Source organism: Protomyctophum parallelum, assembly GCF_964188405.1.
Source record: "Protomyctophum parallelum genome assembly, chromosome: 8".
Lineage (NCBI taxonomy): Eukaryota > Metazoa > Chordata > Actinopteri > Myctophiformes > Myctophidae > Protomyctophum > Protomyctophum parallelum.
In genome coordinates this window covers 30,832,844-30,854,419 of record NC_139703.1, presented here as the reverse complement: position 1 = coordinate 30,854,419, position 21,576 = coordinate 30,832,844, and the positions used below count along the sequence as shown (strand labels likewise).

Here is a 21,576-nt window from a genome sequence, read left to right as displayed (position 1 = left end):
ATATGTCTTAAAGACACAGTGACAAGTCATATCAATAAAATATAGCTGCATATATGGTAGGCTATAATAAACTAACTACATATTGTAAGTATGCTATGTCATTGCATAATGTATTAGGCTATATGAATATGTAAAATAAAATACATTATTTTGTTTAGGCACTCTTTATTGAATGAATACAATAACTAATACAACATTATTCGTTTTTCAGAAATAAATCAGAAAACTTGCACTCACATTTTGAGACATTTATATCAAAACAGACAGTGAAATGAGTCAAAGATGATGATGAATCTCACAAAGAACAGAAAAACAAGGAGACAACACAAAACATAGAAAAGGAATGACAAACAGCTTAAAGTTGAACATATGTCATTCATAAAGTATTCCAATCAACCAAAGTGATCTTGACATTGCTCTCTCTCGCTCGCTAACATTCATAATTCCATACAAATGTCCATATTATACATCAGTCGTACTCACACAGGGAGTCGGGACAGTACAAGAAAATACTGGAGAACTTGGGCCTGGGTCAAACGAAAATCCTAGCAGCTAGAAATAGTTTTAACTTTCTCAAAGGATATCAGTGTGCAGCTGTGTGAAGCATCCATGTGCAAGTTAAAATAAGCAAATTAAAGGTTTGTTTGTTTGCTTTAAGAGCTGGTTGCCTACCATGGCTGCCGCTGACTACCTCCTGCATTTAATCTGCTTCAAACACGCAAACTACAATAGGACTGCAGGTGCCATGAAAAAGGTTATAATTCTTTATCAACAAATATTTCTTACACACCGGAATGGTAATTAAATTCAAAAGCTGCTGTGCACTCAGTGCTGTGTGGTGCAAACACGTTTTTTATTTTATTTTCATTGCAAGTGGAGTGTGATAAGGACAAAAGGCATCATCCTAAATAAGGACTTATGACCAAAGGCTTGCAATAAAAATGTTGATTTTTGCACAGCATTGTGGGCAGAAGCTGCTCCCCCCCCCCCCCCCTTTTCATACCAGTCACCCCAGCATCTCACCTGAGTTTTCTTAACGGATGCTTGTGGTTTTCTTCACATAATGGAATGGTGAAAGCAATAACTGATATACTTTTCAAAGTTAAAGTGGCCAAAGCTGTGGTATTCAAGATAGTCAAATGGGACCCAATAATGAAAAACATTCATGGACAAAGCCAGTGTCTATTCAGGCTCATAGTCTTAAATGATTTCATCTCACATTCTCTCATCAGGCACATCAGGCTCTTCTAGGTGTAAGGCACTTCTCTCTCATTCTCTCACACGCACGTTCGCGCTAGCACTCTCTCAGTCGTGCGCCTTTTCATTCTCTCGCTCACTCTCCTCCATATGGAGGGAGGTGTTTGAATTGTGTTCTCTGGGATCTTTGAATGCAAGACGACCGGTCAACTTCAGATGAGTTTCCAGTCAAGTGGTGCATGCCATTCCCCTGGGCGGAAAGTCCTCTCAGCCAGGGGTAGAACCAGCAAGTGCAGTCTGCATCCTGGTGCGGGCAAGGGCGTAGCGCTGTATTATCTGCTTGACATGCTCCTCCTCTTCTCGTTGCAGCATACGATTGAAGTTCTTCAACTCGGGCATAGAGAAGGCATGCCACTGCATAGCGTAAAGGAGGACATGTTGTGTATTAGTGCTTATTTATTCACTGAAGTGTACTAGTGAATAATTGAAACAGAGTATGATCCAAAGAAGTGTTTTGGATCTTATGCAAAAAGAGAGATAGATGAACCACATTGGTTCTCAGAAGTCATACTCACATTGACTTCTCCAGTTTCATTCTCCTTCAGAACCAGGCTGAGGACCTTCTCATTTGGGCCAGCACAAAGACGTCGATAGAGTGGACGGTCATCAGCAGATAGCTTACGGAGGTAAACTGTGGGGAAATGGAGGAAAAAGCTCTGTAAACAAATTATGAATACTAAGGAGGTAAGGCAATAATAATAATACATTTTTATTTATAAGGCGCCTTTCAGGGCACTCAAGGTCGCCGTACAGGTTAAAAACAGTACAAGAACACAGTTAAAATCAGAACAAAACTAGGGCACAGCTTGCAGTAGAAGACACAGAGGTCACCCAGAGTCATAGGCCTGCCTAAACAGGTGGGTTTTTAGGTGAGTTTGAAATATGGTGATAAGAGTCCATGTTTCTGATGTCAGGGGGGAGGGAGTTCCAGAGGTGAGGGGCAGAGCGGCTGAAGGCTCTTGAGCCCATGGTGGAGAGACGGGCTGGGAGGACTTTCAGGCGAGGTTATGAATGGCCTTGAATGTGTGGAAAAGGATCTTGAAGTCGATACGGTATTTGATGGGGAGCCAGTGGAGTTGGTGTAAAACAGGGGTGATGTGACTGATGACAGGGGTTCTGGTGACGATACGGGCAGCAGCGTTCTGGACTAGTTGGAGTTTATGGAGGAGTTTGTGGGGGAGACCAAAGAGAAGGGAATTACAGTAGTCCAGGCGGGAAGTGACAAGAGAGTGAACCAGGATTGCGGCACTGTGGGGAGTTAGGGAGGGGCGGAGGCGGTTGATGTTTCTGAGGTGGAAGTAGGCGGATCGGATGGTGGTGTTGATGTGGGTGTGGAATAAAAGGGTACTGTCGAGGACGACACCCAGACTCTTAACCTGAGGGGAGGGGGAAACCGAGGAGTTGTCAATGGTTAGAGTGAAACTGGGTTGCTTGGTGAGTGTGGATTTGGAACCAATGAGGACTACCTCGGTTTTATCATTATATCAATAGTGTGATGACTAGATATCATCTGTGATTTTGGAGATCCAATATTGTGATATGGCATTACGTTTTGTAACTTTCTGGACTGAACTCAACTGTTCTAACTGTTCTATTCTGGCTTTACACTCTTAGTTATTATATGAGTATTGATGATTATAATTTATTTATCAATGTATTTAGTCAAAGATATTGTGCTATTTATAATGGGGGGTTTATGTGTGGCTTTCGCTTTTATTTTTTATATAAGGGACAGACAGTAGGCCGACAGGAAATGGGGAGAGAGATGGGGGGAAGACATGCAGTAAAGGCCTGCGGCACGCTGCCAGACTGGATTACCAGCCAAGGTGCCTGGATCACTGAGCCATGGCCCAGACATTGTGCTATTTTTGACCAAGAGTTCATAATTGGGCTAATAATAAGGCTTACCTTGGTCGTGACGCTCGCTACGCTCAAACAGAGCGAACTTGCCAGGATTGTCCACCACAGTGAACTTCTTCAGCAGTGCCTCGATGACCTCACGGGCGGACGTTCGGGAGCTTATGTGTAGGTGTTTGGATGCGTCTTTAGGCAGGTAGAATGATGTGCGACGTTTCACTAAACCGGCCTTCTTGCCTCCAGCGTCGTGCCCTGCAGCCCCTTTCTTTGGTGGCTGAACTGAGACAGGGCGTACCAGCTTGAACTGGACTTTTATGAACCCATTGTAGGAGCCATCTTTGTTCTGTAAAAGAAAATAGGATATTTGTGGTAAATGTATATGCATGGCAATGCATTATTACAGTTATGTTTCACTCAACGTAGGTATGGTCAGAGGAGAGTGGGGACTCACCATGTTCATGAACAGATTGCTGTTGACTTGAGCATTGTACTCCTTCACCTTCTGCTGAATCTCTGCAGATGTCAGCTCCTTCTTTCCTACTTCAACATGTTCATCCTACAAAAATGAAAGAACAAACAAATGTCTGAAGTTTAATAGTCATTCACTCTGGAGAAAAGCATCTGCTAAAAACATGGGATTATTTTACCAGCAGGTGTCAGCATTGAGCTATATTTGATCCATCTCCAGACCTATTGAAACATACAGCCTACTACTTTATGGCTAAAACCACTCACTGTCATGCTGACTACATGTGGAAAATAATGTACTAACTACTAGTAGTAGTTAGTACATTATTTTCTGGTGGCATTGGATCAATAATTGACTCTATATATGCTAGTAAATTTTACTAGCATATATAGAGTAAATTATTGATCCAATGCCAATCACAAAAAATATTGATAGATTGATAGCTTGTCCATTGTGGAAAAGTGAGGTCAAGGTTACAGGGACAAGATGACATTAATGGTGGTGAGTGGTGGTGTTTACAGGGGCCAACTTCTTGCACATCAAGCTGTTTAATAGCATAGCATACTGCTGCTGGCAAGTTAAAACCATAAAATTTCTATGAGTTCAGATAAATTATGAGAGTAGATGTCAACACCGTAATTGAAACCGTATGTCGAGATAGTCAAAACATACGTTTCAGCATTTGGGGGAAATAGACTATTTTAAAATGTCTGAAATCTTTAAGAAGTAACGAGGACCTGAGAGGATTGTCCTGAAATTGCAATGGTAGATCAAAGCTTTTTATATGTATATTGTATATATAGTATAATAACCAGCACAGTGGCCTTGTGGTTAGAGTGTCCGCCCTGGGACTGGGAGGTTGTGGTTTGATCGGCTGGGTCATACCAAAGACTGTGAAAGATGGACCCAGTTTTGCACTCAGCATCAAGGGTTGGATTGGGGGTCAGTCCCTGCAACATACTAGTGTCATGTCCAGGGGTAGCTAGTCCAGGGGCTGTACTTGTACATCAAGCTGCCTCACGCTACAGAAACAGGAGATAGAATCCTGCCCTATGGGCCTCATGGCAAGGCTTACTTACTTATAAGTATATCATCTTAATCTTGCTATTCTAACAGTTATATATAACTAATTTAGCAAAATAAATAAAAGACAGATAACAGAGTTGTAGTTGTGTTTGTTTATATGGCTCCATTCTCTCTTTCTAAAAGTCAGCACCAGTTGCATCAGACTCCTGTCCTGACTTCCTGTCAACGTTGCAAAGAGGAACTGACACCCATGATGTCAGCTTTCTGCCCACTGATTGGACCCAAAGTGGTTCCTCAACTCCTCCTATCTCTTCGTGGGGGAGGGGAGGGTGGTAGATCGGGTGGCCATGAGGATTAGGAACTTGCCGGTTTCTGCAGCTGTTTGCCATGACTGTGTGCAGAGCCTCTGCTCTGCATTCCTAAAACACTGTATTCATGTAAAAATAGCAACCCCACCCCCAGGCTTGCTCCCCTCCTTGCCGAATGGGACAAAGCCTTCCTCTGTTAACACAGCATATCCTGTGGTCAGCTGCCTCATCATCAGCCATACACTCCCAGACCACCGGTCATCTTTTTCTCATCGTGATTCGTGAACATTCGCCCTCTGGCATCTGCAGGCCAGTCAGACTTTAAGGTCTTTCGACACGAAAGAAACCACAGTTATGCTCTTCCTGTGTCTAACGGTGAAACTTCACTTCCTCTCTGAAATCAACATTCTATGTACTACAAAACCTGCACGGGTTTAGCAGTAGTTTGGAGAACACATTAAATAGCCCTAGTTTGATATCTGACTATCAGCAGAGCCAGCCTTTCCTGATGAGTGTAACCCGTGGATCAATTTCCATAAACCCCTCTTGATCGATGTTGCTAACATCAGCACTACGACTGATACACATCTAATTATGTGGAAAAGAGTTAAAGTCTCATTTGAAATTATACATTTACATAAATATCACGGTACTCCATTCAAGCACTGTCCAGCCAGACCCCATGACCACTTTAAAATGATTTGGTTTATTGAACATTAGAAGCCCAACTGGCCACAGCTGTTTGAAGACCTAATGGAGAACTAACAGCAGCTCATTGATCATTGTCAGGATCAATAACATGAATCCTGTGGCAGATTGAAGGGAAGGCTGAGTTTATGTCCAGTAGGCAATCATGGGACAGCTGTCTTTACTATGGCAGTCAAGAACACATGCATAATTACATGCCAGCCCATGTTATCTGCCTGTCCACAAAATGTTTGATGTAAAAATGAGAATGTTAAGCTTGTATGTTTAGAAAGTAACTGTTTCAGTATGAAACAACCTGTTTGTTCTGTGCTCTTTACACAGGAAGTACCATCCCATTGTGAAACTGTACTGTGGGCGGGGATATAACAAAGATGAGTGCAAAATGATCCCCTATGGAAAGACCTAACCCAAAACATTCCGTGAGTCATTTTGCTCAACCTAAAATGTGGAAGAATAGAGGGTATGCGCATGCTTAAAGTGAATGGCACATTGAGTGGCAAAGCAACATGCAAAGTGAGTTTGACATTGTTTAACGTTGTTTAATGCAATCAAATAGGACTTTTCTGTTTGGATGTAGGAGGCTGTCAAGGCCAGAAAGTAGTTTTTGCCACTCAGTAGGCGTTCCTGCAAACTTCCAGGTTTGATGATGTCATATGCATACCCTCTATATGCTTGATGACTGCTTAATGAGATACACAACAATGAATGAACCATGACTGTTAAGAAACTTGAGTAGGTGGAGTACGTCATTAAAACAGTTGTGGGCTTGTTGTGTGTGTTTCACTGTAATCAATCTGGGAACCCATAGGCAAATCAAATGAAAAACAGCGCCCTCTTGTCTGTCTCTAGAGACTACACTGTAATAACTATAGAAGGAGTGTTCCGTTTGTATTAATAAATTAAAAGAATAAATAATGCAAACAGTTCTTCATCTTAGAGTTCTTCATACACAACAGCTTCCGCCGTTAAGTAAAAGTAATAATATCACAAAGCTGGGCCAGAATTACATATCCGTCCATTAGTCAACCCCGGTAGACGTAGTACATAAACTGTAGTACAAACTGACCAGATTTGTCTTATAGTTACTATAAGACTAGCCCTGGAACATGACTGCCATATAAGACCATGGTAGGCTATAACTTATAGCCCAAGACCAACTTTAGAGCACCTTTTCATTAAAACGGCTAAAGTTACAAAAGTATGATCGCAATCTGCTAACAACAACATTAGGTCATCGGGTGAGATCGTGAATCCGGAAAACAAAACAAAAAAACGTCTATCTCACCTGTTTCTCTTTAACGGGTTTACGAATGAATGATGTTCTGGCAGTAAAGTACTGTTCGAACTCCGAATCCGAGTCAGATTCACTGCAGTAGCCGCTGCTAGTGGAGCTTCCCCACGTCATCTCAAAGGACGGGGTCTTATCCGAGCCGCTGTCCGCCTCTTTAATGCTCAATTTGCTCATGATCAGATTTACAATGTAACAATGTGACACTACGGAGTCGATTATTAATGTATTCGCTAATTCAGCTACAAAAACCTCTTATTCAGCCTATAAAACACGACCACGTTACGACGAGACTAGTGCGTTCTTCAAACCTTAACCAAAGTGTGTGAACAGTTACAACATACAGGATGCACTCTGTGGTCCCCGCCCTAGTCGTTTCCCTCCGCTGTGTGGCCCCCACCCACCCTGGCCCGCTGTGTGGCCCCACCCAGCAGCACCCAGCGAGACCAGAAAGGCCGTTGAGTTTGAGTTTAGAAAATACACAAACCGGCGCAACCGGCTTTGATTGGACGCCCTTGGGAAACACGGAAATACCAACTCGCCGATGACATCACCCCTCTAATTTCCTGTAGGCCAACATTATACTACCAACGTGAGAGCGGATCATGTGAGGCGACATGTGAACATTTAGGAATCTTTTCCCCCCCTACTTCTGAGGCCTACTTGTTTTTTATGACTTCTATTCTATGTATTTAAAATAAAGATTATCGTTAAAACGTTTGGTTAAATAAATATATATTTTTGCTAAATAATCTTTGAAAGTGTCTTGTGAGGAGAGGCAACATTTTGTTATTTTTTATTGTTCAAGAACTAATTTCTCCTTGACTTCAAAGCTTGAAAGGCTTGGTATTCAGCCAGTAGGCTATCTGTGATGACCTTGAGCCCTACTTCCCTTGCCTTCTTCCTACCACACCCATCTTGGAACACATTTTCCTTTGTTATGATTTGAACTACACTGTTACCTGTTACACAAACACCCTGTTGTGGCAGCAGGTAACAATGAATATCATTCCTTTTCCACAGCAGTTTTTAATTTCTTAATGTGTTTGTTATTCGTCAGCCAGCCAGCAAGCCAACTGGAGACAAAATGATATGCAAAACTGTCCTGATATGTAGCAATTGTCTGTTAGAATCAGGGAGAGAAGAATGCGGCTGGCATTGGGCACTTGTCCCTGTGTCAAGCACCCAGAACAGATGACGACCCAAGGTACAGCTAGGAGGGGAAGAGGGCGCACCACCCAAGTAGACACTTCAGCGCGACAGCAGAGCTAGCAACACAGCAGAGTACAGTCCCTGATGCTGGATATAGGAGGGAGTGGAGGGCGGCTGCTCCACCCGTGTGCCAATGCCAGGCGTAACCCCCAGGTTGGTATCTGCTAGTCCGCTAGTTACTCCACACCTTTGCATTGTATCCCATGTTATAATGAAACTACTAGCCCGGACCAATCAAATGAACTACAGCTAAGGGATTTCAAAGGCCAAGGCAGCTGGCCTCCCTTGAGCCAATGGGTCAGACATTTTCACATGCATGCCTTACTTACACTTACAGATGAATGTGCACCAGAGCATAAAACCCCAAGGTAAGTTTCACTATTTGTAACTGTAAGCCTGATTTAGGCAAACTAAAGTGGAAGATGAAAGTAAGAAGTGCTCCTCATATTTCCACTAATTGTATGCTGGATTTAGGCAAACTAATACAGATAATGCTAAATGTCACAACCTTTGTTGTGTGAATCTTGGGGCACAACCACAGAGGGGTCAGCTTTTAGGCCCAATGTTCCCTCAGCTTCAGAGCCAGCCCTTTGTCATGGTATGCTAAACGCTTACCTCTGCATCATTACATAGTGATGCTGGGGGCAGCGGTTTGCATACCATGAAACCTAAGGAATTCTGGATAACTTGATAAATAGAATGTGAGCACTCATCAGTTGAATAGCTCACAGTGCACGTTTATCGTTTGCACAATTCTAGCAGTATATCTTTGAAAAGATCACTTGGTCCTTTTAAGAACTCTTATTTAGATCCTAAAAGGACCAAGTGAGTGCTTGGTCCTTTTCAAACGAATTAATTCTGATCAGAGTCAACTTTGTCACCACACGATTATAGTGTAAAACTTGTAAAAAGAAAAAGTGTAAATTGCAGTTACAGGAAGAGTTCAAATATTGAAACACAGAACAAGTCAAATAACAAGAAGGCACGGCCCAGGCCGTGGCGTAACGGCCTGGGCACCTGACTGGTAATCCAGTCGCAGTGTGCCGCGGGTTCGACTCCCGAGCCCGACACGGCCTTTACTGCATGTCATCCCCCCCATCTCTCTCCCGTTTCCTGTCAGCCTACTGTCTGTCCCTTCAAAAAATCAATAAAAGAATAATAATAATAAAAATATAATAAAAAAAAGAAGGCACAGTCAAATCAAATATCCAAAAACTCAATACCTTTTTCGTACCATGTTGACGTAGAAGGAATCTGGCCCCACGGACCATGTACTGTAGAGCAGACTTGAAAACAAGGCAAGAACTCCAACAGAAGCGCAACCTTAAGCACCATGATGAGGCATGCCCGAGCAAGGCACTAGCAGAGTCAAACTAAGGTCTCAGAGATAGGTGTGACTATAACCTGTCGAGCATGTACAATGAGTTAATTGATACCCACAGCATAGCTCTGGTCCATAGCTCTAATGCGTTGCATTTAGAGCTATGTTACTCTCAACTTCCGCCACTCGCATGAATGCAGACCAGCCTCTCCTCTTTAGCGTAAATAAAAAGAACGTTTTTGCTACTCACCAAAACAAAGGCAAGTCATGACATTAGAAAGCCTACTTTCCTTAGTGGACGCACTCTGAGCCCCCCACCACACGTATAAACTGTACTTTTTGGCCAAAAGGGGATTTTGTTTCTACCGGGGAAAAAATACTTTTAGTTACTCCACTGCGCCTTCTACCAATATTGCCCAGAGAATTGCCTCATAGAGAATATTTTTCCTCCTGTGAAAAAATATCCCTTTCTGGCCAAAAAGTACAGTTTATACGTGTGGTGGCGGGGGCTCAGAGTGCGTCCACTAAGGAAAATAGGCTTTCTAATGACACAACCCGCCTTTGTTTTGGCGAGTAGCAAAAACGTTATTTTTATTTACTCTAAAGAGGAGAGGCTGGTCTGCATTCATGCGAGTGGCGGAAGTTGAGAGTAACATAGCTCTAAATGCAACGCATTAGAGCTATGGACCAGAGCTACCCACAGCATAAATCTGTCATACCACAATTCAGGGAAAGCCACTGTCACTGTCCAGACAGACTTTAACATATGCTCTCCTGCAACAGTTTTCTCTGCATAGTAACACAGCATGGCAAACAGTGTGATTCTGGGTACTCAGAAATAAGACTTTGTGATCTCAAAACCTTGGCTGTCATCTGTCCTGCATCTGTTATTGCCCTGAATTTTTGTGAAAAGGACAGATTTATCCTGTGTGCTGTCCACAGCATTGGCCTAGCTCTGAGCCCAGTTAGTTTGACTCAGGCCAGGTAGGACTGCATAAATCAATCATCACCCCAGCCTCCACCGAACAGTGTGATGGTAGCACTGTTGACTCCGATACCGACATTCTGGGAATCGGAAACTATTTGGAAATTGCACATGGGTACGCACAGGTCGTCATTATGTGGACATCAAGGTTTCTGTCCAAGTGACAAAACAACGCCTAAAGCAGGAACATTTGCCAGAGGGAACATTGATACAAAAAAAAAAAAAAGTTCCTTTACCCACAGTGTGGGATAAGTTGATCTTGCAACAAAGAAATGCTCATTCTATAATCTTCATGGAATAAGATTTAGTCCAATCTAAAAAATATCACTGTCTTCACTATTATGTGTTAAATAAGAAAGCTATTTGGTGTAATAATATTTTAATAAGGAGTATATATTCGTTATTGATTTAATAGGCTCAACTTACCCCAAACTCAGCTGCTCATTTGACCACATATAGCCATGATCGGAAATAACATATCTGATCTATAAACATCAAGTGGTAACTAGAATAAACCCTATCTGATGTGTGATACCACCTTACTTCCTATTCTGAATCATTATATCAGGAGCTCAATAAAATCACTTCACTTGGGGAAAAAATAAATTAAAAACATGGCTCTAGTTAATTCAACATGTGCAGTATTATGATTCAAACCATCACATGGCTACTGTAATGTTAAGATCAACCTATAATTGTCTCCACCAGGCCGAAGGCATGGGGGGAGAGTATGTTTTGCACTCCGTCCGTCCGTCCGTGTGTCCGTCCGTCCGTGTGTGTGTCCGTGAGCAGCTAATCTCCGGCACCGTTAACCCGGTAGATGCCAAATTTTGCACACACACTCCCTGGATGCCAACGAAATTTCCAGAACGGCCTGTTATAGCGCCACCAGGAGGCCGCTTTGTTCAAAACAAGTTTTTGCACAGTACACCTACAGATTTTGTCCAAACATCGCGCAAATTGGTACACAGTCTCTCTAGTTTAAATAATAATTCAGATTGTATTAATATTAACTCTACTACATACTTTCTTATGCTTACTCAAGTCATTATTTACAAACACTCCTATCCTCCTGTTGGAGACCTGTGCCCAGAAGGGCACTTTTTCTAGTTGGTATTGCTGCATGCATACTGCATATTGTTTTGGGGCTCCTTGAAACATGGGGTGGCTCAGCTTACCCAGTTCTCCTATAGAGTGAGAAGAACTTAACTATTATTATTTTCAGCTGAGGGAAGCTAACAGAAACATGTGACTCAGATATTGGGAACCTCTTACTTCTGTATGCAAAGTGCCAGTGGCAATGTTTAACAACTAAAAGAGGAACAACCCCATCTGATTGCATCCAAAGTTGTATGAGCCATGGCAAACAGCCAAGTTAATTAAATACTTAACTACTGAGGTCCTTACCACATTCGTGTCCGTTTCTATGGTGTGCTCTACAACACATGTTTGGTCAGCTGTGGAGGATCGGTCCCAACTGCAGTCTAACTGGATGAGGGCACTGCATCTGTGGTGGCATGTGAATCTACAATCTGTAAATTGGTGAAAGTAATATTAAAATAAGGTAGCATAATCTTTTGCATAGAACATGAGCATGAAACAAATATGTGTATACATGTTTGTGCTATATGAAGACTTTTCGATGTATACAAAATAAAAAACTATATGAAACACCCCAAGCCTGAATAGTTTTGTTTGGAATTGTAAATGGACAATGTCGTCCTCCACTGGCCATTTAGTGTCATTACAGTTTGATTCCTTCACATGTAAAATGAAATGACAGTAAAACACAAGCAATGCTTCTTCTATTATGACATCTAATATTAAATATGTATTAATATGCTCTATAAGAAGTCTCCATTATATATAAAGATGTATTACAAATCTCCACCCTCATTGCCTGTCATCCAAGCTTGGAATACTGATTTGGGCATACAACAATGTATCCTTTATTTCTCAGGAACAGTGCATCTGTCAAGCAACAGGGCGGTTAAATCACATTAATCCTAGTGTTCCTATTCTGATTGTGAGTTTGAAGATCGGCTAATTTCGACAAAGATATTTTGTGTAGGGGGAAAAGAGAAGCGGAGTATAGAGCCCTGAGGGGCCCTGGTCAAATAAGTATATATATGATTTAAGTGGATACAATTTACAATTTTACAATTTAGGCATTTAGCAGACGCTCTTAATCCAGAGCGACTTACATTAAGCAAGAACAAAAAAGCATGGGAATAGATCACATAAAAACATTTATCATGAAACATGCGTAAGCTAAGAAAGTAACAGTGGAATATCTATATCAGGGGTCCTCAACTAGAAATGATGAAGGTCCACAATTTTTTTTTTTAATAAGACCGAGGTCCGGCCTCATGCGCGGCGTCCATCGGAGAGTGGGGCTCTATGCCCGTTTAGTATGGTCAAGCCAAGCTTATACAAATCAGATCCCCTTCCACCCAACCAATAATGGGGTGCAGAGTGCATGCCCGGAGTGGAACTCCAAATCAGGCCGGGAGTTATACGCCCTGGCAGGCCACACTGCGCGCACGCATAGCGCGCGCCAGAATTTTGGAGGCCCTTGGGGGACATTTTGGGGGCCTTTGCAGCAATTTCACATGAGAAATGTACCATCTGATGTTATTTATATTATTAACTTAAAAAAAATATATATATATATATATATATATATATTAAATTATATAGATCAGGGGTACTCAACTGGCGGACCGCGGTCCGCGGTCCGCCAGTTGAGTACCCCTGATCTATATAATGAAACTATACATATAAACTATACATATATACTACTATGCTATACATATGTACATATGTACTATGACGTGCTATGACTACATACAATGCAATTATAGTGCTGTCTAGTGTCTACATACATGCTATAAGTCTGTATCAAATGCTATCTAAGTCTACAGAAATGCTATCTAAGGGGGTGGGGTAAGTGCTATGGGCCATGATGGAGTCTGAAAAGGTGGGTTTTCAGACTACGGCGGAAGATTGGGAGTGATGCTGCAGTTCTGACTGCAATGGGAAGTGCATTCCACAGTTTTGGAGCCAGAAGGGAGAAGAGTTTGGGACGTGTGGAGCATTGTCCCGGCGTTTTTAGTGAGGGTACTTCCAGCTTCCCTGCGTTGGCTGATCTGAGTGCGCGGGAGGGTTTGTAGGGTTCGATCATACTTGCAAGATATGGGGGAGCCATACCTTTGGTTGCTTTGAATGCCAGCATCAGAGTTTTGTATTCTGTGCGGGCAGCGACCGGGAGCCAGTGGAGGGAGCGGAGCAGGGGGGAGACATGTGAGAATTTTGGCCTAACAACACACACATGAAGACATCCATCTGTTATTACAAGAACATGATGGTGCTGGGTTACTCATTCTGGACTCCTCGCAGACCTTGAACCTTGAACTCCAAACCAGGGTTGATATATTTGGTGGCTTGTAGTAAACCATGTTTTTAACTGTCTAGTAAAGGACATGTAAGTGGTGAGTTCCTTGATGTAGGTTGGTACAGCATCCCATTCATGTGCTCCTTTAATGGGAAGGCAGATTGACTGAAAGAAGATTTTCTTAAGACTCCTCTCTTATAATCAGATTTTTGATGAATGCTGGAATGTAAACATATGGCCCATAGGCCGCCCATAGGACAGGTGGTTTTAGTAGCACAAAAATGTCTATACCAAAACAAACAGTGAAAATACAAAATGACAGCAAGAGGGCAATGTTTTTTTCTCTAGGTACTCTAGTCTAGTGGCTGATAACTGCTGGTATAGAGGGAAATTATTGGTGAAAAAATATATACTATAAGGTAAACACAAAAATGACATACTATGCCTTTAACTTTGTTCCTTATGAATCATTAAAGATACTGTAACTGATGTGATATTTTCATTCACATTATTTGCAAAACGGGTTACTAAATATATATGAAATGTATATTAGCAATACCATGTACATACTGTACATAGTATGTATTACTTTCAATGTTTCTACTGTACATCATGCTCAGTATAGTGGCAGCCAGGAGTTACATATTAATCTAATCTGTTTTGCTTTACATTGCAATGACAATAACGTTTCCAGGAGTTACATATTAATCTAATCTGTTTTACTTTACATTGCAATGACAATAACGTTTTGGGCTTATGCTCTAGTCTAGTCTAGTGACTATAGTCTATAGCACTATATAGTCAATATACAGTATAAGTTAGAGAGCATACACATATGGAATAAATATGATGATGTTCTGTTGGAGTGGCTGTGTGATCACTAGTGCAAAGACATTATGTTAGTGACTCTTTTGCATGAGCAGTTGTGATGTCTAGTTCAGGGAGCTGTTACTAATTATTTCAATGCATAATGAACAAGCTATATTTTAAAGCCTGACCTAGGCTTAGGTACATGTATGTCCAAAAGGAAGATAACATGTTTTGCATCTCTTACTAAAGCATGAACAAAGTAATATAGATGATTAGCTAATCCAGAATTTGGACATGACCGACCACACAACTTCTTAAAAAAACCACTCAAACCTTTTTAAGTCTCACAGGGGTTTATTGATACCCTCTCCTTCTCTACATCAAAGTTCGTAGCTGAAAACAACAACCTAGAAGCTCACAACACATCGCAAAGTCATGCTTTGTACATGCTTGTAGATTTTCTCTGAATATTATTCGCCTATGATGTTATGTTATGATGTTATGCCCAGAACAGTGACGCCATGGTTCATGTGTTTACTGCATGCTGCTCAGCTGCTGACATGCTGCTGGGAATCATAATGTTCCCCTCATAGAAACTCCTCATTAAAGCCTATTGAGCCACAGTGAGTAATGTTGTCTTCAAATAGAGCCACTCTCACAGACAAGCAGCCCAGTTTACTTCTGCTCAAACACAATGACCGTAAGCTACATGGCCTGGCACAGACTGCTGAAACGCACCCATGAATGAATGCAGAAGTCTATGACCGCCTTAATAGTTTCCTGTAGTTCTATAATTCAGTATTTTAGCTGTGACGTGAGCGCCCCCTCCTGAGATACTTCCGGGTCCTACTTTTGTGTCGCTTTTGTGTCCCCATGGAGTTATACTGTGACGCTCCGTCGGACTAAATCTGAGACGAAAACAACCACGAAAGTCTAATTTTACTGCTTTCCTCGCAACAACAAAGCTGCGCTGCTCTCCCAAATCTGACAGTGACAGGCCGTCTGCCCCACATGGAATACTATCGCCATTTTATTTTATTGTGTCAAATAAATCCTCATAATGCAAACTAGATTCAACATACTCAAGCCTGCACACATTCTAAATATACCCCAGAAATATTTTACCGATCAAATGGACTGTTGCCACCTTCAATAATAATGATAATAATAGTCTTTATTGTCTCCACATCATATATTTTTGTTGTCATGGACACTTGTACAAAACATTAATAATTCCACTCGAGTTGGAAGCATTAAGACCCATTTTAACCCTCAATGGCTTCCTTTCTGAAAAATAATGTCACTGTAAAAAGATTCACGCGTTTAGATATTCAATTTACAATGAGATGCGGACGGGAGCTGGTGCCACTTGGACCCGGACGTAACGTAGCACTACAAAATGACGTCGGACTTAAATACTGAATTGTGTCAATCGTCTCTCATTCTAGCATATTCATGCACACAGGAGCATGCAAGTGCACAGGCATAATAAGGGCTGCAACTACTGAATATCTTCGTAACCAAATTCTAAATTGAATATTTTTTCTATTAATTAAATAATAATCAAGAAGTGGGTTTTTATTTATTTAGAATTATAGTAATATTTACCTGTCCTGTAAATATATATTTATATATTAATATATTGACGAATCGAGTAACCACTTAAGCGTTATTGAATAACGTTGCACAATGGTGGCATGCAAAAATTGTGAAAATAGCTGAAAATAGCCATTTGCCTTAAATATGATTACCGGTAGTTTATTAATCGATTATCTTATTAAATTATTGATTATTGTTCCTTTTTTAATAATCAATTACATTGATTTGTTTGTTGATTACCTGTTGCACCACCTACACATACTCATACAACATCAAAACGATGGATGCAAAACAATAAACTTACTGGCACAGCGGAGACTTTGCTTGTACAAGCCCCATATGAAGTCTCCGCACTGGTCACACCAGGTGGGCTGTGTGTGGCTACAGGGTTGGAAGTTATGCCCCTCTCCCTTCTCCTCTGGGAGCCGCTCTCCCTTCTCCTCTAGGAGCTGTGGATCCTTGATGTCATCGAGGAGTCTGATGATGCCCACTCTGCTCAGCAGATCTGGCACCTTGCCTGCGCTGATCCTCAGGGCATTGGTCCTCTCCAGGCGGCGAGGTGCCTGGTAAATGGTGCATTTATATAGCGTCTTTACCCTTTATCCAATGCGCTTTACATAGATTGTGCATTACGTTCACCCATTCACACACCGATGGCGGTGGAAACCATGCAAGACACCAACTAGCAAATCAGGAGCAATTAGGGGTTCAGAGTCTTGCTCAAGGACACTTCGACACTGACTCTGCGGGAGTCCGGGTTAGAACTGGGAACCTCACAGTTCCTCACAGTACCCACTCTGCTCAGCACATCTGGCATCTTGGCTGGGCTGATCCTCAGGGCATTGGTCCTCTCCAGGAGGCGGCGAGGTGCCTGGTAAATGGTGCATTTATATAGAGTCTTTACCCTTTATCCAATGCGCTTTACATAGATTGTGCATTACGTTCACCCATTCACACACCGATGGCGGTGGAAACCATGCAAGGCACCAACTAGCAAATCAGGAGCAATTAGGGGTTCAGAGTCTTGCTCAAGGACACTTCGACACTGACTCTGCGGGAGTGCATACACTCACATACTGTACCCATTACAACCGGGAAAGCATCTGTCATTTTAGATTGTTGCATTGGCTATTCAAAAACTAGAAGATATACAAGCTCACAGTGGATCTTTTTGAATATTTTAGAAAAATCTTGAAAATGTGAGAACTACTGATTTAGAAGGCATTTGTAGAATTGGCCTCAGGTTAAGTATGGTAGGTTAAGTAGGTTAAGTATGGTAGGTTAAGTATGTTAAGTATGACTGTGTTTTGGAGCTGGGATACAGTGTGGTCTAATGTTGTCCTGTCTTCTAGGAATCCTGATCATCAACAAATTCATCTAAATTTTGTTCATAGGACATACTTAACCCCCCGTAGATTGTGTGCTATGCGGATTTTAAATAATCACAACTGCACTTTCTGCACTTCAAACACCATAGGTACATTCTTTCATATGGTGTGGGAGTGTCCGAGTGTCCTCACATTTTGGAATTTGGTTGCTACTAACCTTTCGACTATTCTACAAGTTAACATCACACCCTCCCCATCTCTATTCTTATTAAATGATGTATCCCAGTTGCCATTAAATAACACCCGTATTCGTGTCTTCTTTGCTGGCGTAACGGCCGCAAAGAAGATGGTTGCTTCGCACTGGAAACCGCCTCATACATTGTCATTTCGCCAATGGGCTTTGACCTTTCTGGATATCATTTATCTAGAAATGTCTACAGCAAGATTGCATGGTGCAAAAGAGGAAAACATTGAGATTTGGTCTGGTATTGCAGATTTGGTTAAGGGCATGGTTTAATCATTATTATTATTATTATCATTATTTATTTATTTTTTGTTTCCATTGCACAGTAGTAGGAGTAATGACATTTTGTGGCATCTTTGGTCTCGGGGGGGGAGGGGTGGGTGGGATTGTTTGTTTTTGTTTTTGTGTTCCTTGCTTTTGCTGTTATGTGTTGTTTTATATGTGTTTTGTTTGCTTTAAGTCTTTCATGTTGTTAACGTGTCTTATTGTGATTTTTGTCTTAAAATAAAAAAACATTTGATAACAAAAAAAGTATGACTGTGTTTTGGGGCGAGCGTTTTGGATTCAAATATTGTACCATTGCTTTTTTTATTCCACTAAAATTATTTAAAAACTTTAGTTACTAGTTACGTTTGGATTATTATTACAAAATATACATTAACCAATTAAACTATTTTATACTTCCGTCTATTCGAAAATAGCCGATCTATAAGCTCACAACTAGGCCTACATCCTCGAAAGACATTCATGACAATAAACTTTTGTACTTTACTTGTAGCACAGTTTTTATATTGAAATATTTCTACTTTAACTTAACCCAATAAAACCGGGAAAGGATCTGTGTCATTTTAGATTGTTGGCTATTCAAAAATAGCAGGCATACAAGCTCACTTAGTGCCACGCTGCAAACTTGTACATCTGATTATTGTTTTTACATTTCAAAAATAAGATCTCGAAAGTGTGATAACTGCTGATGAATGAATGCCTTTTGTAGAATCGGCCACATCATGTCTTAATGGGTTACTGTATGTTACTGTATGTACTGTATGTATACTGTATGTTCTTCCACCACTAGGTACCTGCGGTGGGCTGGTCAGCTCTATCTGGTCTCTGTCCAGTCTCAGGTCATGGAGCTCAATGAACTCCCCCCAAGACATCTTGTCATTCAGTCCTGGGCTGTGCCATCATCATCATACTGGGAAAGGCCACCTGCAACAACAAAGTCATATCATTCATTTGTTGACTTTGGAAAGTCCAAGTTGGGCCCTACAGGCTACATGTGACATTGCATAATAGCTTTTTTAGGACAACTGTTTTTAGGACAAATAGCTGAGTTGGATCAGCGGATTAGATTGTTCTCTATAATCTACTGCTATTCTATTAACTCTTTCCTACTATTTTTAATTGTTTTCAAATGTCACTCCTTATATGATGTAACCAACATTAATCAAATGTGTCGTCAATTCTAGTGTTTTGTGCAAAGTACTGTTACCTGTGGAAATGTGCAATAATTTAAATAAACTTGTTAAGTGAATAATGTCCCATGCTTGCACTAGTAGACTATATTCACAGGACGAGTAGGCTGACAAAATTTAATTATTGTCGTCAGGAAATAATAATAATAATCAATAATAGCTCAAATGTATAGAGTTTTTTTAAATACCCAAAGCGCTTTACATAAAGGCTAGGAACGATCGAACTTTATTCAAGAAAACAAAACAAAGTACAAGAACAGTGCAAGCTGGTTAAAAAGATAAACAAGGGATGGGGAAAATCGTCCTCAGTGTTTAATAAGACAATATAAGAGACATTTAAAGGGTCTCTCAAGACATTTCTGCATCGTTTCCAACTTGCTATGAGAAGATCTTAACTAGTTAAACAATATGTACTTACCTAAAACAATATAGCACCGCCACCAACTCGAGTCCGATCGTCTCAAGACGTTTTCTAGCCGACAACCAAATTTTCCGGAGGAACCGCTATGTTACTTAAAAGTAACGGAGATGTACAGCCTCTGATCTAGCAGCCTGCCATACGTACAGTATAGCCTGCCCTACATTATCTCTGGAAGTGGAAATAAAGCATCGGTCCTCGCTTTTCCAAGTAGCAGCATACTCTTTACACCACAGTAGCAGCAATGCGGTCGTCCTCTTTTGTCACCTTCATTTGTTGCAGCAAGATAAGACTAACCAAAGGAAAAGACAAGAAAAGTGAGATGCCAAAGATTGAGTTGACATCCGGAATGTTTTCACATAGGGGGTGCTTCTGAGTTCTGAGACATGAACGTGGGCGTATAAAGTAGTCTCCCGCCCTCCGATGAATTATCCGAAATATGAATGTGTTTTTGATTGTGTTTTTGAAATGTGAACTGATCAGAAATTCAACAGGACTTTGATTGATTGATTGAAATATTTATTAACAGTTTGTAGAATTTAGGCTACAGTACATTTTAAGCACAAACTCAATACAAAGACTGTCAACTGTGAGTGGACGACCCAATGAAGCATTACACTTGTTTACAACAGGGTCCACATTGTTCAATTCATCAAAACATTTAGAGACATACAAATAGACACTTCTATGTAGCTAAAGAACAGAACAGGAATTCATCATATAGGAAGCAAAAAGGGAAAAGATACATATACAGTGAGGGGAAATGGGGTGGGGGGGGGGGGGGGATTCAGATTTTACAGAGGCCAGTTTCGAATATGTTCTGTTTTCCAGAAATGTATATATGGCAATGTTAAATTCGTTCTCCTATGCCACAAAAATGTGGAACGCCCTAGGCTATATAGGCCTACCAACAGTGTGAAAACTGAATCCTACACTCTCCTTCAAAACCGCTCTAGGTGGATCCTGGATGCAATTCGAAACTGGCCCCTGTCAAAAAAAAGTCAAAACCTATAGCTAACGGCTAACGCCCCCCTGAACTGTTTATTGTATATTTCTCTTTTTGACTTCTAACCGTCTATATGATGTTTTTACATAGGCCTATATGTGTCTGTCATTAAATGTTTTGATAAATTGAGTAGCCTACAAAAAGACCCCAAATGGAAACAAGCCAAGCTTACTTTGGTTTAAAATCCTCTTAAAATCCTATGACCTTTTATAGAACTGCACTTTCCTGTGCTTTTTATTTTTGTTTTTTCCAAACTGCTAAAAATAAAGTATTCACCCCAAGTTCATTTTGAAAAATCACACCCGTGTGAAGTGAGTGTTGCAACTCCGTGTGGGGGTTTCCGGGGGTGGGGAGGGGGGAGTTCCAGGAACGCACCCAGGGTGCCGGCCCGGTTCCGGCGAGCCGCCCCGTGTCCGAAACGGTAAAAAGAGAAATGACAGAGTTAACATGTGGGGGTCCCCAGGGGGGGGGTTCCAGACACCCAGGAACTGGCCTAGGGGTCCGGGGCGGTTGAGAAATGACAGAGTTACCGTGCGGCAGTCCCTCTACTGTACCCTCCACTGTACTGTACTGGCACGCCCGAAAGCATCATATATACCGGTACAGTTAATGTGTGTGTTTGTGTGTGCGTTAGGTTGCGAACAGGTGGTGAAAAACAACCATGTTTTTTTTGTGCTCATACCCAGCCAGCCAGCCAGCTACCCAGCCACCCACACACATAGCTCCGTAAGAGAGTGGTTGCACCACTCAAAGATATTGAGGATAGAAGTACAGTGGATTCCTTCCCCATCTCATGCATCTATGGCAGTGGTTCTCAAACATTCATGTCAAGGCGTCTGAAAATATGTTTGTGCCAGGGACTCCCATACAA

At 41.4% G+C, this 21,576-nt stretch overlaps 1 protein-coding gene across 1 annotated transcript; it reads right to left on the bottom strand.

The window, feature by feature from the left end:
* Positions 1-233: 233 nt before the first annotated feature.
* Positions 234-19,173, bottom strand: LOC310862590 (ras association domain-containing protein 1-like). Its single transcript, XM_083770567.1, has 7 exons — positions 18,886-19,173; positions 16,539-16,797; positions 11,839-11,963; positions 3,566-3,670; positions 3,166-3,457; positions 1,773-1,888; positions 234-1,611 (listed from the first exon to the last, which is right to left on the bottom strand). Exons 1-7 carry the CDS (start codon positions 18,961-18,963, stop codon positions 1,465-1,467), a joined length of 1,122 nt encoding a protein of 373 aa, XP_083626693.1. The 5' UTR covers positions 18,964-19,173; the 3' UTR covers positions 234-1,464.
* Between the last annotated feature and the right edge of the window lie 2,403 nt (positions 19,174-21,576).

Bases quoted from the DNA above. Each gene is read 5' to 3' on its own strand.
- LOC310862590 (XM_083770567.1), bottom strand. From the start codon at position 18,963: ATGTCTTGGGGGGAGTTCATTGAGCTCCATGACCTGAGACTGGACAGA. The intron at 3,671-11,838 runs GTAAGGACCTCA...TCATTTTTGTAG, and splicing joins TAGAAACGGACACGAATGTG to GATGAACATGTTGAAGTAGG. The intron at 1,889-3,165 runs GTAAGCCTTATT...ATTTCCCCACAG, and splicing joins TAGCGAGCGTCACGACCAAG to TTTACCTCCGTAAGCTATCT.